The 18,264-nt window shown below is 37.4% G+C and overlaps 1 protein-coding gene across 2 annotated transcripts in view; it reads right to left on the bottom strand.

Annotated features, from left to right (window-relative positions):
• The window catches only part of dennd4c (DENN/MADD domain containing 4C), a 66,689-nt gene that overhangs the window by 30,646 nt on the left and 17,779 nt on the right, over positions 1-18,264 (bottom strand). For both annotated transcript variants that reach the window (XM_073859343.1, XM_073859344.1), the window contains exons 2-4: positions 7,270-7,580; positions 2,852-3,104; positions 2,502-2,571 (exon numbers count right to left, since the gene is read on the bottom strand). In XM_073859343.1, coding sequence (XP_073715444.1) covers positions 2,502-2,571; positions 2,852-3,104; positions 7,270-7,568 — 622 coding nt within the window. In that variant the 5' untranslated portion in view covers positions 7,569-7,580. The remainder of the gene's footprint in view (positions 1-2,501; positions 2,572-2,851; positions 3,105-7,269; positions 7,581-18,264) is intronic.

Below are 18,264 nucleotides of genomic sequence, written 5' to 3'. Positions count from 1 at the left end.
AAACAAATACTATGGAAGTCAATGGGTACCGTCAACTGTATGCTTATCATCTATGATATCTTCATTTGTGTTCAACAGAATAAAAAAAACGTATGGGTGATTCTCACGAAACCATTGAAACACCACGGCACTAATGATTTTAGCTTTAAAATGTGTAATATAGTAACATTAAAAAGCATCAGAATTAACACAATACTGTGTTCTACCTTGCACAATGTGTGATTTCAACATAAGAATTTATAATTGGAAATTTTATCTCATTTTCTGCTGAAATTCTGATTACCGCAATGTGTCCGGCTGTGTTTGAACATGCGTTATGTTGTAATTTAATCAAATTAACACAAAAATATTAAGAAAAAAATAAATGGATGTTTTGCTAGACTACTTTAGATGACAGAAAAAATATTTACTGAATATTCATGTATAATAATAATGAAGAAAAATTAGGAAAATGATGTGTCCATGCCTGATGTTCTCATCCTCCGCAACACTTTTTGAGAACAGTTTAAGCACACATACAGAATTTTAATAAAGTTTGATTTTGAGTGACCAAGCACATGGACCAGTTACTTCAAGATGGCTACCAGGTAAGATCATTTTTTTACAGTTAATTTGAAATATTGTCTTGTCAGAATGCTTACACAACATTTTGATTATCATTACCGCAACAGATGCTTATTAAATGTTAATTTAATTAATAGAAGCATAATACTTTGATTTTAAATGCATGTGAAGAATCTCCAAATTATGTTCTTTCAGGTTTGTCATGTCATTTTGAAAATATGTCAGTGTTGATGTTTTCTGACTGTTGCGGTAATGAGATTTTTTAGGATTAATTTTTTTAATTATGTTAAAAAAGTGTTAAATGATAAGTAAAAGTTTTTAAATTAATGTTCCCATTTACTCCAGACTTTGTTTTTCAATGTCTGGTGGGAAAAAAGTAAATTTAAGCAATTTTTACATTTTCATGCTTGACATTTTTAAAACCAAGTTTTCGTGAGAATCACCCGTATACAGATTTAAAACAACATGACAGAATTTCATTTTTTGGGTGAACTATCCCTTAACAAAATATCTAAATAAAAAGCATATATTGATTATGATAGGACAAGCAAAACATTTAAAATTCTAAAGATTTATTAACTTTTGACTTATGCAACAAAAAATTGTTTGTCAAACAATAAGATGTTCTCTTACTGTGCGTTCACACCAGATGCGGAAGAGGCGTCAAAAACGCGCTTTCTCACGTAGTTGGACGCTTGAACATTTTGAGTTTAATTGCTTCATTCGCGCGTAAAATTCGAGATATTAACGCGTAAATACGCATCATGGGAGGGGCTTATATAGCTCAAATTGAGTAAATTTACCAGATTGTTCGACCTCCTCATGCACTTTCTTCCATACAAGATCATTTTAATTCCTGCAAAAGTACAAAGATGTCTCGTGTAATGATGACGATTGTCCTCCATTGTTGTTTTGTTTTTGGCCTCCACTCGCTTCCTGTAATCATGTCACTGCTAGAGCAAGCTCCTGATTGGTTTACACCCCATTCGCACTTACCACGCCGCAGGATGCCTATTCGCGTCTTTGCATTGACTTAACATGTAAATCACTCGCGCTTGTCGCCTCTTCCACGGCTGGTGTAAACGCTACATTAAGCTCTGGTTGTTTTGCTAGGACACACCTTTGTGAAATGAATCTACTAAAATTACGTGATGATTAACAAATAACTGTTTTGCTAGAAATACTCTTTAAAAATTTTAAATATGTAAAAGGTAATTTATTTACAGATGCCTCTTGGTTTGATTATTTTGTTATCTAAATGCAATACAATTCTTACATACTCTTAAAAGTATGGCTTAAAAGTTCAAATGTCTTGGCCACTGTCGATATGAAATCAAATTACAGGGCAAAGGTCAAACTATTTTGTATTTTAAAATGGTATGCTGGTATTTAGAAACAAAAGTTTAAACTGAAAGTAATGAGACAGGAAGTTTTGCTTCTCAATGATTAACACAATGTCATGTGACAGGAAATGATGCAGCGTGCAGATAAAGAAACTTAACTGCTTTCATAAAAAGTCAACTATGATAAATGCTAAAAGCAATAAAAGTGTGAAAGGTCATGACCAGTCGCTAAACCGCATTCAGTGTGTATGTAGACTTTCCTCTTCTCTCAACATTATTTAAGGATGATAGCCACGCTGACAGAAATTGGTCCTGGGATCTGTTTTGCATTTATGAATCACAGACATGTTGACGGTTTAAAAACACTGCACAAATGTCATTTCAATAAAATTACGGTTGCCAGCGTGTTTAGACATTTCTTAGAGGAAATTACAGCAGAGATGGGATGTTGTTTACTGTGAAAATAGCTGGGCTGATATTTATGAGTCTCTCTCATCTACAGCAGGTAGAAAGCTTCTGACAGTTCAAATCAATCACCTGTGTGTGTGTGTGTGTGTGTGTGTGTGTGTGTGTGTGTGTGTGTGTGCGACTCACCAGCTTTATAGGCGATGGAGTTTGAGGCAGACACAGACTTCTTGTAACATAAAAACACACTTGATCCCCACTGAGAAACACAAAAAAATAACCATGTGACAACTGAACTGCGAATACTTGTGAGTAATGCTCCACAGGACAGATCATTGCCTTTTTCATGCAAAATATCTGCTTGCATCAAAATATACAGCAACAACATATTATATGACATTTTATGATGCTTTTGACACAAGTAAAGCCTACAAAAAAAATTGTCAGCATCACTGGACTGTTGCATTGAGCAATCAGCATCCATTTACAAATGATACTGTAAAGCAGCTACTTTGCTCTTTTGACATTATTTAACTCACCATGCCACAGTTGAGGTTCTTGTCCACCTTGCAGAAGGTATGAGGAGGAATTTCCCCCTTGTTTGTGATGATGACACAGATGTCTGTGACCGCCAGCGAGTTTTGAGGCTGGACGGGTGGCGCGCGTCGGAACGTGATGAAGATGCGCTGGGACGTGGCCGAGCTGTTGTTGACATTTGCGCAGCGCCCAAACGGTGTGGCCTGGATGACCTCACAACCCTGAATGAGACGCTCTTTGCCCTCATACAGAACCCTACAATAAATGCAGATAAGCATATCAACTCACAGAAACACACATTTAAACAAGAAACATAAAATAACACATTAACAATTACTCTAGTCTACACAGGCCATCCTCTCAATTTTTCATTCTGAACCCACTTAGACTAGTATAAGTAAAAGTGACGTAATGCCCAATGTGACCTCGAAATGTGACCTCTGCATTTAACCCATCCCAGTGAGTAGTAAACACTCACCCGGAGCAGTGGGCAACCATTCACTTCAGTGCCCAGGGAGCAATTGGGGTTAAGATGCTTTGCTCAAGGGCACCTCAGTCGGTCACTGGCGGCTGTAAGAATCGAACCAGTGACCTTTGGGTTGCAAGCCCACTCTCTAACCATTAAAGGATTAGTCAACTTTCTTAAAAAAAAAAAATCCAGATAATTTACTCACCAATATGTCATCCAAAATGTTGATGTCTTTCTTTGTTCAGTTGAGAAGAATTTATGTTTTTTGAGGAGAACATCAAGGATTTTTCTCATTTTAATGGACCCCAACACTTAACAGTTTTAATGCAGTTTAAAATTGCAGTTTCAAAGTACTCTAAACAATCTCAAATGAGGCATAAGGTTCTTATCTAGCGAACGATTGTCATTTTTGGCAAGAAAATTTTTAAATATGCACTTTTAAACCAAAACTTCTCGTCTTCCTCCGGCTGTGTGACTCGCCAGCGCGACCTCACGCAATACGTCAACACGTCAAGAGGTCACGAATGACGTACAAGTGTGGAGAAAGAGAACCGTTCCGACGTTGTTGTATGTGGAATGATACTAATTAATGTATGCGTGTCAATTTATTGTTTAAAATGGTCCGCAAATGTGCGTTTCATATATGTAACACGTGACCTCTCCACGTCATTACGCAATTACGTGAGGTCGCGTTGGCGCGTCACACAGCTGGAGGAAGAAGAGAAGTTTTGGTTTAAAAGTGCATATTTTTTATTTTTCAGTCATTTCGCTAGATAAGACCCTTATGCCTCGTTTGGGATCATTTAGAGTCCTTTGAAACTGCAATTTTAAACTGCATTAAAACTGTTAAATGTTGGGGCCCATTAAAATGAGAAAAATCCTGGAATGGTTTCCTCAAAAAACATAACTTCTTCTCGACTGAACAAAGAAAGACATCAACATTTTGGATGACATGGTGGTGAGTAAATTATTTGGATTTTTAAGAAAATGAACTAACCCTTTAAGCTAGAAGACTATCTCACTATAAATCGCATATCTCTGAAATGTTTTTTAGACATGGTGCCCAGCCCTTGTATTCAAGCAAGTTTGCATATAAGTGAGAGAAAGGAAATGAGAAATAGGCTAATAAAAGACAGATATAAGGAAATAATCACAGTTGAGTTGGGCAGGGTGACTTGTAATATAGCATGTAATACAGAAGTAGATTCTAAATAAGCTAATGTTCAGAGACCTGAATGATCCAGAGTAAGATAACAGTCTGGAAAGAACTGCTGGAGGGAAATGATTCATTTCAACCAGTTATATAAAACCTCTAATGCTTGCCACTGCTTTAACTATTCCACAAACGTCTGCTAAAAAACATTTAAATACAACCTATAAGAGTTCAAATAAACTTAAAACCTTGCTATATTTTTGTTAATTGTAAACATTGGTTTGTGACCCACACTTCAGACAACACGTTCACCAATGAGATGCCCAAAATAAAGCCAAGTGCAACCCTATCATAGTAGGTGTCCTAATAAAACCCAGCCCTGGCAGCCCTGGGCAAACGGAGTAAATGCTTTACCAATGACTACATTACATTCATCTTGATATTTAATATCCTGAAGAGAGATGGCCATGAGTCGCACTAATGCACTCGATAACACTCACAGTTTACTGGTGATGACCGCAAATAGACTTTTTTGAATGCACGTGTCTCACTTCGCTTAGTACAGTGAAGACACACAGGATGCTAATAATTGTAAATATAAGAGTATAAATTAGAAGAAATGTAAAGATTACCGGTTTAATGGTTAACCCGCGTCATTTATTACAGTGCAAGCATCACGGCTCGAAAACACCAGCATCAACTAATTTAAGCAATAATGTGAGACGAACACATTCATTCAGGTCTGCTCCCATGTGTTTGTGATGACAGTGCTGTCCTGACTGAATTTAAATCCAAAAATTTTCACATTTAGGGAAATCTAGTTGTACTGACACATGTTTACTTTATATTTCTGTAGACAGATCCATCTTTTCTATTCAATTTCCATTAAATATGTTTGTTTCATCCACGATTGCTTTGAGAGCAGGTGCCGTACAGCTTACTTCTGGGTCATAAATTTGATGAAAATCTGATTTACTCACTTGTGTTTTATTCGAAATAGATGAACACCCCAAATGTGCCATGATTAATGTTATTTATTTGATGTTTATGCAAACAAAAGTGCACCTACATGTAAAATCTATTTTAAATTTGGTTTGCATCAGTACTTTTTTACATTTCTAGAAATTGTTCACAAAACCTTTGATAATCACATTAATAACCGTGGTGATTTTGATCACTATAACCAAAACAAAAACGAATGTTTTGGTGTCCTTAAGATGAGGGAAGACGGTGATCATGGATTACCGCTATATGATGGGAGGTTTGGCAGCCGATCTGTAGTTAAAGGAATAGTCCATTTTCTTAACGGAAAAATCCAGATAATTTACTCACCACCACGTCATCCAAAATGTCGATGTCTTTCTTTGTTCAGTCGAGAAGAAGTTATGTTTTTTGGGGAAAGCATTGCAGGATTTTTCTAATTTTGATGGACTTTAATAGAGCCCAACATAACAGTTTTTCCAACGGAGTTTCAAATGACTATAAACAATCCCAGATGAGGCATGGGGGTCTTGTCTGGCGAGACGATTGTCATTTTTGACAAGAAAAAATATGCACTTTTAAACCACAACTTCTCGTCTAGATCCGGTCGTGATGCGCCAGCGTGACCCCACGCAATACGTCATGACGTCAAGAGGTCACGGATGACGTATCGAAACTAAGCCCCTGTGTTTACAAGTGTGTAGAAAGAGGACCGTTCCGATGTTGTATGTGGAATGATACTAATTAATGTCTTTGTGTCAGTTTATTGTTTACAATGGTCCGCAAATGTGCGTTTTATATATGTAACACGTGACCTCCCTACGTCACTACGCATTTACGTTAGGTCACGCTGGACCGGACCTAGACGAAAAGTTGCGGTTCAAAAAAGAGCATATTTGTTATTTTTCTTGTCAAAAATGACGGTCGTTTCGCTGGATGGGACCCTTATGCCTCTTTTGGGATCGTTTATGGTCTTTTGAAACTCCGTTGAAAAAAACTGTTACGTGTTGAGTTAAGTGTTGGTGTCCATTAAAGTCCATTAAAAAAAGAAAAATCCTGCGATGTCTTCCTCAAAAAACATCATTTCTTCTCGACTGAACAAAGAAAGACATCAACATTTTGGATGACTTGGTGGTGAGTAAATTATCTGGATTTTTCTTTTAAGAAAATTGAATATTCCTTTAAGATTGTATACATTATATAGGACACATTGTACACAGTAATGTTAGCTAAGTGTAGTTTTTGATATGTTTTGGCTATGATTTTAGCTAAGGTAATCTACTTGTTTATTTTGCTTGTTATCAGAAATACACTACTCTAAAAGGACTTTATTGTTATTGATTCTTAGTGGAGTTTACCGGAAGTTACGTTTGTTCCACAAAAGCCATTTGTTTATGTTGTTACTACTGAAACTGTCTATAGACGGGATATGCATCTGGTCCAAACTTTACTTCCGGTTTCTGTTTTTTTTTTAATGGTCTGACTAGTTGCTAAACTGAACTCTTGAACAAACACCTTGTCGAAAATAACTAAAGTTTTGGTTTCCTAGGTAATCTACATGTTGTTTATTTTGCTTGTTATATAAATAAACTAGTACGTTTAAAGTACTTTGTTATTATTTATTCTTAGCGGAGTTTACCAGAAGTTACGTTTGTTCCACGAAAGCCATTTGTTTATGTTGTTACTGCTAAAACTGTCTATACAGAGTCTTAAAATAAAACAGAAGTTATGGTGTGAGGTTTAAAATAGTCAAGACCATGACACTTAACAAACATGAAAATGTCTATTCGTTATAGATTGCACTGCCCCAAACTCACCCAATGTCAATCAGTGGGGGTTTTCCATGACCCCTCTTGTAACACAGAAACAGTTCAGGGCTCTTGAGGCTGCCGTGGTTCAGATTGGCTGGCTGGCCGCTGTAGGTGCTCTCGATGCAGGTGAACCCCTCAGGTACGGTTTCTCCCACTGACTTGTTGATGACAGCTAGGTCTATGATGGGTGCCTTTGGTCCACTGGATTTGGCTTCGGACAGATCCTGCTCTAATGGTGTGGATTTGTCCGTCAGGCCAGCCACGACGAAGTAGTCCGTCACACGGTGACCCTTATCCTCAATCATGGCTGGACGGGCCTGTTAAGAGAAGAAAACCACATAGTATTTATTAAAGACAGAATATGTAATTTTTCACCACTAGGGGTTGCTAAACAACAACAACGGCGTAGCTTGATGATGCTGTGAAACTGTGTGAAACAATGGGAGTTGTAATTTTCACCTTCGCTGTTAAAAGCAATCAATCAGACAGGACTCACAAATCATATTCATGAACGAGTTACATTATAATTTAAGCCCACAGTGTGCCTTGATAGAAGCGGTGTGTCATGCTAGATGCTACAAGCACTATGTCTGCACTTGGCGTGGCACAGATCACTTTGCAAATGTGATTTATGGATGCTTTAATACAAAAATCTTACATATTGTGCCTTTAAAAGTCCACTGTGTAGATTTTTAGCAGCATTTAGAGGTGAGAAAGTGAATTGCAACCAACGGCTCAGTCCACAGCTCAGCCCTTCCTTTCGAAACACATAGTGAAGCTACAGTAGCCGCCACAGGATGTCAACTTATGTAGCGACAAAACGATCTACAAAACAGTTTGTCCGTTTTGGGCTACTGCAGCAACGTGTGTATATATAATTTAATATATAAACCTACACACTAGCACTATTTAACCCCAGTGCTGGTGGGCTACTGTGCTGCAGAGTTTAGCTCCAACCATAATAAAATGCCGCTACATACAGAGAAATACATACAGAATTTCCATGTTAATGTATTCCATTAATAATGCAATGAGCAGTTCTTCACTAGCTAAAAGTTTGCTGCAATGCATAACATTTAAACTTACAATTTAAAGCAAAGTGCACACAAACATCACATTTTTCAAGGCAGGAATATTAAAAGACAGTTTCTTTAGCAAGAAGCTGCATTAAGCAAGTGTTCAAAAGTCCTCCTGTAGTCCATGAGATGGGGCCGGACACACTTATTAGTTAAGCATATGGGCTATGAATTGGTATCACTAATATAGCTATCTCCAGGCAAATAAGCTCTCAATTCGGCTTTCTGTGCTCTACTAAAACGCTGCCTCCTCATTTCTCTACATTTATTCAATTTTGAAACAAACCAGCAAATGTTTTATCAGAGAGAGAGGGGAAGATGGAGTACTTATTAGGACTGCACAATAAATCGTTTTAGCATCGACGTCGCAATGTGTGCATCTGCAAGTCACATCACCGAACATACAAAGCTTGCTTCTTAAAAGAAACACTATTTTGGACCCCTTTGCCAGTGTTACACTTCATAAGAAAGGTTTTACATGACAGAAGTAAATCACAGATGTAAGAAATCCGTAAAAAAAGGCAGCCGCAGAAGTTAATTCCTTAAGTCATTTATTATTTCTTATATATCAATATACATTGCAAAAAAACATAACATTGCAATGTAAGTTCCCCCAACTAGCGTGCAAGCCTACTAGTACTTATATAAAACCTTTTCTTTGCCTCACTGAAAAGGATTTTACCTGGTAAAGCCAGGCCCATATATTCGCTCTGCCCATAGCAATAACCAATACTGCAGCCAATCACAGCAGTCTGCCTCAGGTCACAATGACCCAATGGCACAAATGAATGACTGAATACAGCAGGAGGGCCACAGACCGCTGCATAAGCTGAAAACAGCATCTTTTATTGAATTCATGGACATTTCTTTATGTGTCCATTACAATGTGTATAATAAAGCACATCAAAAGATCTTGATGTCCAATATCTCAGTACAAAATGTTCAGTTTTTGCCACCAATAGGACTGAGAAATTGAAAAGTGCATAAAAGAGACACAGTTTCTAAAGTGAAAGGGCAGATATCTTGCATATTTAAAGAGAATCTAGCGCTGAAGAGACGCTAACAGGAGTACACATTGATTAAAGGCTTTCTGTGTAATTACGTTCTGCCATTTATAAAAGCCCAATTCTGAGGATGTAATTTAACAAGAGAGACACTAATTAAGTCAAACCTTTTTTAATTAGAAGATGCAAAGTACTGCGCAAGTTTTAAGGCCAACTTTTAAATGAACAACTGATGCAATTTTTTTCCTTTTTATGAAGCTGGACTGACACTGCTTGATTTACAATTACGCATTTAGCATTAATCTTGACTTAAAGTGCATCAAAGGTTTATCAGAAACGTATCGTGTGTTGAACCCATTATGTTTAGTGACGCTTACATAATGCTCTACAAAATGAGCTGCAGGAACACTAAGACCAGAGCAAGACATGATGGTCTTAACGTTCGTCAAAATGTAATAACTTTTCACCCCATGTTTTTCTCTAATGTCATCTCAACTCCGCAGGCTGTTGAGCAATACTAACCAACAATAGCCAAGTACATGGCTTTGTATTGTAAATGTAACGGAGGGCATTGACCTCTGCTTGGTCCCAGCAAAGGACAAATACAGGAATATACTGTAATAGCATTTAACCTTAATTTATTTAACCTTTTATAATCTATAAAAATTATGCTCAGATTACAACGTTATCATGGCCTCCATGAAAAACAAAAATAGTGCCAAACATAGCAAAATTTCAAAAGGACTTGTCAAGAAAGCCATCGTTGTTCAACAAAGAACTCAAGTCAATGAAATCCAAGTTCTGCTCTTTGAAATTTATCCAAGACGTGTAAAGACAAAGAGTTCAAAATATAAAAAATAAAGGATGTATTACCTCTCAAAACAAAGGTAAAACTTAAGGATCAAATGACTGGCAGTGAAAAAGCGAGACTACAAATGTGAACATTCCTTAAAGAATTTCAGAATGAGAAAGGAAGTGAAAGTTTCCAGTCATCATTTGGCTGGTCCAGTCCACTTTACTTTTTATAAGCCTTCTTAAAAAACCTTTCCATAAAACTTCAGATGAGATTCGTAACCAATTTAGCTGCAGTGGACAAGTATATTGACACCATGTTCTTGCATAAGTACAGTGTAAATTTAAGTGCTGATTCATTCCCTGTGGGAAGAATGAATTGAAAATCATTAAACTCAGTTATAAAAGTTCCCGTACTGCATTAATATTTAAACAAAATCCATTCAACTGGGTCAAATAAGCAGATATATAAAAATATCCATCTAGGAGACAAAGAGAGAGAGAGAAAGGCAGTTCGTTACATTGGCTGAACCGTTGTTTTGACCATATTTTACTCAGTCTGACACTACAATGAAAGATTACAGGGATTAAGCGTCAAGATCTTGGCCAAGTTCATGATGGAAAAACCTGAAGCTCTCAACACAATATTCGCTTCAAAGCTTTCTGACAGTGAACTTACACAAAACATAAAATTGACATATTATAACATTTTGTACCTGATTGTCTATTATACGTACACAATGCCAACTCCGTGTTATGGTGGACATTGTAAAGGTTGTACATTTGGACTTGGAAAAACAAGATCTACAAACAGAAAGTTTGGTTTGGTTATTAAGTATGACCAAGCAGACAAAAAAGTTAGAAAGTTAAAACAGATTTACATTTAATGGTGTCATTGTCAGTTTACAAGACCCTATTTTACATGGCTGTGTGCATGACATTTTTGTCAGTTTGCATGTGGATTAATAGTGCCTAAAACCCTTACTAAGTACACTACTTTGTGATGGTTCACCTTTTGTAAAGAGCCATGTCTATCTGGCTTGTTGCCATTGGCATTGAAATCTTTTATGTAATGACATAGTTTGAAAGACCCATACTGTGAGAGCCAGGAAAATGATTCAATGACTTCTCACAAAAAAGGGAAATCATTAAAACTTCCCAACAATAAGACCCCACATCTCTCTTGTCCGGCTCTTTAAGACCTGGGGTGGTTAAAAATGTGCCCAACAAAGGACTTGGCCTTGACCAAAAAATAGTCTGATGACGAATGATCACTAACACACAAAAGATGAGAAATTACAGAAGATGAAAAGGAGTTCAGTGCTCAGCAAAACAAGAAAAACATCACTGCAGAATTGATCTTTATTGGAGGGATAAACCATCATTAGTTGTACTTGCTAAGGCAAGCATCTATATTACTATTGCTTATATAAACCCCAACCCTCAATTAAACTTAACTGGGCAACTCTTCCTACACTGTTTGTGCTACGGACATTAACATAGAAGAACTTAAATATTATATATAGGGGAGCTGGAAAATGAGCATATTTTCAAAAAAAGTGGTGTGTCCCTTGAATGAGCAGCGGATATGCGACTTGCGCGCTCCTCTTATACAGAAACAGCGTGTGCATATAGCACAGTTGTTTGTGTTTCAATGGCTTAAAATCACTTGTACAAACGTTACGTTTGTGTGACCACGTGCACAGCAATATATATTAGGGATGCACCGATACTGGTATCGGCCTCGATACCACATTTTCTAAAGTACTCGTTAAAAGTCCCCCGATACAGAGGACCGATACCACCGTCTGAGAATTGTCTATGTTTGAGCGCCGTGTAAGGGGTTAATGCCTCGTGTTGTCCAAAGATGCAGAGTTTACAACAAACTGAAAAAAATACTTGAGTTGCACTGTCACTGTTTAATTTTTTTTATAATTATTTATTCTGTAATATATGTTGCATACAGCATGCTTTTCATTTTAAATAAATGTTCTTAATTCCAAACCCTTGTTTTTTGTTAAATTATATGACTAAAGCTGTTACCTGTAAATTTAAATCATGTTTTTTTTAGGGATGCACGGATATGGAAATTTTGGCCGATACCGATAACCGATAATTCTTTATATTTGGGAGCCGATAACTGAGATATATATATAGGCCGATAAATATTCATATTAATTTCACAATGAAAAACTCCCAGACCGCGGACATCTTGTATTTGCGCTAGACTAGCATACTCTTCTTAAGCCCGCAACATGTGTCATCTTCGTGCTATGTCACAGAAAGCACCAATCAAAACTCCACATGGCCAGCAATGAGCAAGTGAAGTGGTTCAACAAACCAAAATAATCCATAATTTATCGGCTTTCATTTATCGGCCTAATTTTGCTTTCAGACCGATAATATTAAAAATAAGCAGTTATCGGCCGATAACGATATGTCGGCCGGTATATCGTGCATCCCTAGTTTGTTTATTATTAAGTACTCGGTATCGGCAAGTACTGAAATGCAAGTACTCGTATTGCAAAAAAGTGCATAAAAATAACCAAAACCAAAAGTTACTTCACAAAATATAAAAACCTAGTTTCGGCAATTTCCAGTCAACAACCAGATGCATAAACTCCAAAGCAAACTAGCTTGCAAGCTGGACAGTACAGCATTTAAGTCCTTGTTGATTTTCTTTTCACTAAGCTGAGATTTACAGCAGTGTGGCCATGACTACAGTTTGTTGGTCATTGAATTGTAAAGCCAGACACCTACCCTCCTATTTCACTCTGGTTTTTCTCTTCTACTTCATTAGCCACACCGTAAAAACAGCTTAGAAAGCGGCTTTAATACACAACGCAGATCAAGTTTGAATTCTGGTCATTTTGATTGGTTGAACATTTCTGAAGCGTGGGCAGTGAAAAGTCTGGGTTTTAACAGCAGCAAGGAAACAGTTTCAGTCTTTCCATTCCAAAGATGGAAAGCATTCCCGGTCTACAGAAAGGGAAAAGTGGACATGTTCACACATCAGCAAAAAACTGTTGTCAGTTCTGTTTAATAATGATATAAAACACACATTTCAGTTACAAACAATTAAATTGTACAGTTGAAATGATTCCCTTAATTTCCCTTAACATTGAGAGTAAGTGAGTAAGTGAGTGATTTTAGCTATGCTGTATGTATGAACTGGACTGAAGCAGATATCAAAGCGTCTAGTAGTACTACACTAAATTTAATTTTATCCAAAGCGACTTATAGTGCATTCAGAATATACATTTTTTTATTATTTAGCGTGTTCCCTGGAAATCAAACCCCCAACACGTTACCAATGCAATGCTCTCCAGTTCAGCTACAGGATCACTCATCACTGCCACGTCTTACAAGACAACAAACACACTGCTTGTCCCAAACCCAAAAGCATCACACAACCTGTACAAATAAGCACCAATACAGCCATACAAAGTCAGCGTCTTTGTTCTGAGCATTAATAGAGATGGGATATGCATGGGAAAGACTGAGTCACTGGAGTACAGTTTACGCCGGCGTGGGCACTGCCATCTGCCAGGCATAAGTTCAGTCCTAATGTGGTGCTTGCTGTGATTGGCCTCCGACAACAAACATAAACAAAGTGAGAATAAAGCCAAATTGCGTTTTTACGCCAAGGAAGCTGGGCCTAAACAGCAAACAAAAATGACATAAAACACCACAGACATTCCAGACTAAAGTGAATGTGCCAAATATGCTCAAGAAAATATTTGTAATGGTCTCTTGCATTACACAAAATTCCTTGATGTTAGTGTTTTGGTGGTGCAAATTTGCTACATAGCTGGACTTAAATTTGTGCAAAACACTAAATAGCCTAGAATAAATGTGAAGACAAACTGAAAAGTTTGGAAGCACTTTGGAAAAAAAAGGACTAGGCACCAAGTGTCTGATAATTGTTGGGGGTGAGGAGGAGACGGCTTGAAAATGTTTATTTTTTGGAAAACAGACAGGGTTGGGGAGTCTAACAGGTTTAGGAAGCACTGCTCTAGGGGGTTTAATCCTATCAAGTCCTGTTAAAGAAAAACTCAAGTCTACTTGCTAATGAGATGTTAATTTGGTTACATGCCATTTAGAAGTAGCTTACAGGGTGCTAATTGCAGGTACAACCTCACCCCAACATCCTGTGGCTAAATGTCTCGCTTCAGGGCACCACTGTTATAAAACAACATTACAAATAGGGATGTCCCGATCAGGTTTTTTTGCCCTCGAGTCCGAGTCCGAGTCATTTGATTTTGAGTATCTGCCGATACCGAGTCCCGATCCGATACTTCTATAATACATAAAAAAAAGAATAAATAAGAGCGAAAAAACAGAACCAGGATGTTCCTTATGTCATGCCGCACGCATTGCTGTTTCTGTGTGGAGTCAAAAGAGTCTAACTCTGTGCCAGCGCATAACTACAGATGTGTTAAATAATAATGAGAATATATATAGTATATGTACAGGGGTTAAATTGAGATTTGTTTTGTGGGGATGCTCTGTTGGGATGGAGGGTTCGAGGGGTAAAATGTTTAATCCTGATGACAGCAAAGCCACTGGTGTGTTTCAATGACATTTTGGACCTCTGATAGGATTTTATAAGTTTCAGTTTTAAAGCTGTGCCACATGTTGACCCAAACTTTAAAACCTGAACTTTAAATTATGCAAATCTATGTGTCTGACACCCTATATGCATTTGTTGCACATGTCATTATGCACAATTGATCAAACTTGGAAGGAAGTTATAAGAATCAACCTCCTTGACTAATTCTATGCATAAGATAGAATACCCAAAAAGACTCAATTAACAAGAAAAACAACATACTGATTCGATCTTATAAAATAGCCATAGAGATTCCCTAAGCTGGTCAGCAGTTAGTTATAAAATACCTATAGTTTGGTCGTAATTAATCTGTATAATCAAAATACATTATTTTATTAAACTATACAATCAGTTGTATCCAGTTATCCAGTTAACATATTGTAATGAGATGAGTGACATGGCTATACATACTTAAATACTTTGTTTCTAGACTTCTATTAAGTTTTCTCGACGTGGGCACCATTCTTACCTCTCTCTCTAGCTCTCATCTCTACAGTAATGTCAAATGATCCTGCGCGAATGCGCGTTCTTGAGGTTCTGAGTGAGACGCGGAGCTGCGTCTGAGCACATGATGACAAAAACGATCAACGCGTCGTTTAAATGAGCGGTAAAAATCCGGTTTTGTCGTGGGTTCCTTGCACGCACGAGTGTGAAGCCTATGAATGAAAGCACGTCAACAGGCTCGTTCAACTTCATGCGGCGCCGCAACACGACAGCCGGGTGACGTCAAACCACCGCGAGAGCGATCCGCGAAATCATACGGAGGAGTTTGCTTTTAAATCGCTCTCGCGGAACTTTGACGTCATCCGGCTGCCGGTCCCCGCGGCGCCGCATGAAGTCGAACAAGCCCATTCTCTTCTCATCAGTTCACACGCACCAGCGCAGCTCGTACACTGGCGCGGAGCAGAGCGAGACCTTAATGGATTTTAAACCCTGCATATGTATCCGAGTCCTGATCGGGAGGTAACGTCCGATTCCGATCGAGTCTGAAACCACGTGATCGGGGCCGATTTCCGATCACGTGATCGGATCGGGACATCCCTAATTACAAACACCCTCTAATGTCCAGGTTGCTACAACCTCAAACTGAAACTGTAAACAATATGCAAGCAATACAGGTTTGGTTGAACAAAATTCAATAGAAAAATAATCCACGTATTATTTGAACAATACAACAGCATCTGAGGTATTCCCTAATTTCGTACACATCTGTAGGTTGATCTAACACCACCAACATGCATTATAAACTCTAGAAATGTGATACAGTAATGTACCCCATTTGTACAACATTGTATTATGTTTTGTATTAAAAAAAACCGTTAAGGTACCACCCCAGCGACAGAAAAGTTACAGTTTTGTATTTATTTCCTGACAGTGTATAGCATTTTTTAATCCAACTAATATTACAAGTAATACATGAAGAGTTTGGTTCCAAAGCGCGATAAAGCCATTAAAAAAAATAGTTACTGCCAAAATCAGAATTGTATCAGGTCAGTATTTAAAAGTAAATTCTTAATTTTACGCAAAAACCGATATCCGCCGTGTTATTCTGTCATCTTTTCTCACTTTTTCCCAAAACGCAATAAATGCCACTCACCATTTTCTGCAGAATGCAATAAATCACGCGAAGCCAACGAAAAGCGAGCAGGACCAAAACATTTTACAGCTGATCGTGGTGTAAAAAGTTCAGCGACGACGTCCCAAGTATAACAGCAGCAATGACAGTGTTCTTAATATAACAAAGTGTTTTGATTAATGCCATTAATGTTTATATTTTTATCAGTGTATACCACTAGTCAACTAAATGAATATAACATGGCAAAGATAAATGCACATTTATATATTAATTCAATAGATCTATATCATTTTGGAAAAAAAAATGTGCATTTTGTGGAAAAAATAATCAGTTTTTATAATACATCTTTGAAAATCAAATTATGGATTTGAATTTATGTTTTTATAACCTAAAGATGCTATGCGAATGTTTGTAACAAAAAATTGTGGTTTTTTTATCTTGTCACTTTCTTGGTATAGAAAACATGTTTTTGACGAAATTAGTCAAAATGGATTTATTGCATTTTGGAACCAAACTCACATATCTAAACATTTTATTTATTCACAATAGTGTAAACTAACACAATAAACTAGTATGAAAGTAACTAACATTAACAAAAACTAATAAATGTTGTAAAAACATACTGTAGGTTGCTGTTAACTAAGGCTTTAACTAATCTTAACAAACAAGACCTTATTGTAATGTGTAGCCAATAAATGGATAGATAAAAAATATCTAAATAAACTAGTCCGCTTCACTAACTAGCTGGTTGTTGCATGAATAGTCAATTATTGACCCATTGCCAATTACTACCTGGTAAGACTTTAAGCTCATTATTAAATGTGGAAAAATAATTCAACCTGATGCTCCCTGCATCCTAATCACTATTCAGTCAGCTATCTCAGTAGTTTGCCTCTTTACTGTTGCCATAGCAACAGCTCCAACTCAACTGAACATAAGGAAAGTATCTGCTGTACTCCGACATGGAAAGCTTTTGCCCGTTTTGTTTCTTTCCCATAAAGTCCAGGCACGTTGTCTCATAAAAGCGAGCAGCACATTGAAGGTGATTTAAAGATTCTGGACAAAATGTGTGAGAAAACATGGGTGATGTGGGGAGATGAAGACTTAGCTCACAGGATGGGAGAGAAGTGCCTGCCAAACATCTAATCCAGCGTGTTAAAAGCCAGACTAATTACTGCAGCTCACATTGCTAAGAGGAGGACAGAGATGCATGCAGGGATATTCCCGCTAGGAAAATCACATGCATCACAGACCCGATAACATCTAAGCAAATTTTAGAATAAGAATATCAGATTTTAGATACCACAGGTACAAAAGTGGTCACTGGGGTGGGGTAACTTTTCAAAAGGTACACTTTTGTACCTAAAATGTGCATATTGGTATCTCAAAGGTACATATCGGTACCAAAACAGTACATATTAGGACCTTTTTAAACTTTGTACCTTTTTTTAAGAGTGCACTACAAAAAGGTGGGCACCCAATATGTAGAAGACAGAAAGCGGTTTTGGACACACAGCTAAAGTCTTCTGTTTTACACAATGAACAAATAAACATTGCTGATGTCATCATAAGTCAAGCCATGCACAACGATGCCAACAGTTTGATCAAAGAAATGTTTATCTCTCAGACTTATCTCTTGATAAAGTTTTATAACTGTTGCCAACACAGGCGCCATGCTTTGTTAATGTTTATAAAAATGTTTATCACTACCTGGATTTGTGATTCTGTATGTAAAAACGGGGATTAAAGATGTAAAAAAAGGGAGTGGTGACTGGATTTAGCTGCAGGATGTGTGGGTCCAATGATCAAAACCACCACAGATCACAAAAGGACATTAAACACAGATACACTGAAACACACAAATGGACATCTGCCTATAAATCTTGGGCAGGAAGAGGCACCATGCAGACGGTTTATCCCAAGAGCTACAGGCTCAAAGCA

Source organism: Misgurnus anguillicaudatus, chromosome 21 (assembly GCF_027580225.2).
Source record: "Misgurnus anguillicaudatus chromosome 21, ASM2758022v2, whole genome shotgun sequence".
Taxonomy (NCBI): Eukaryota; Metazoa; Chordata; class Actinopteri; order Cypriniformes; family Cobitidae; genus Misgurnus; species Misgurnus anguillicaudatus.
The sequence above is the reverse complement of the archived record's forward strand: the minus strand, read 5'-3'. Positions and strand labels throughout refer to the sequence as shown.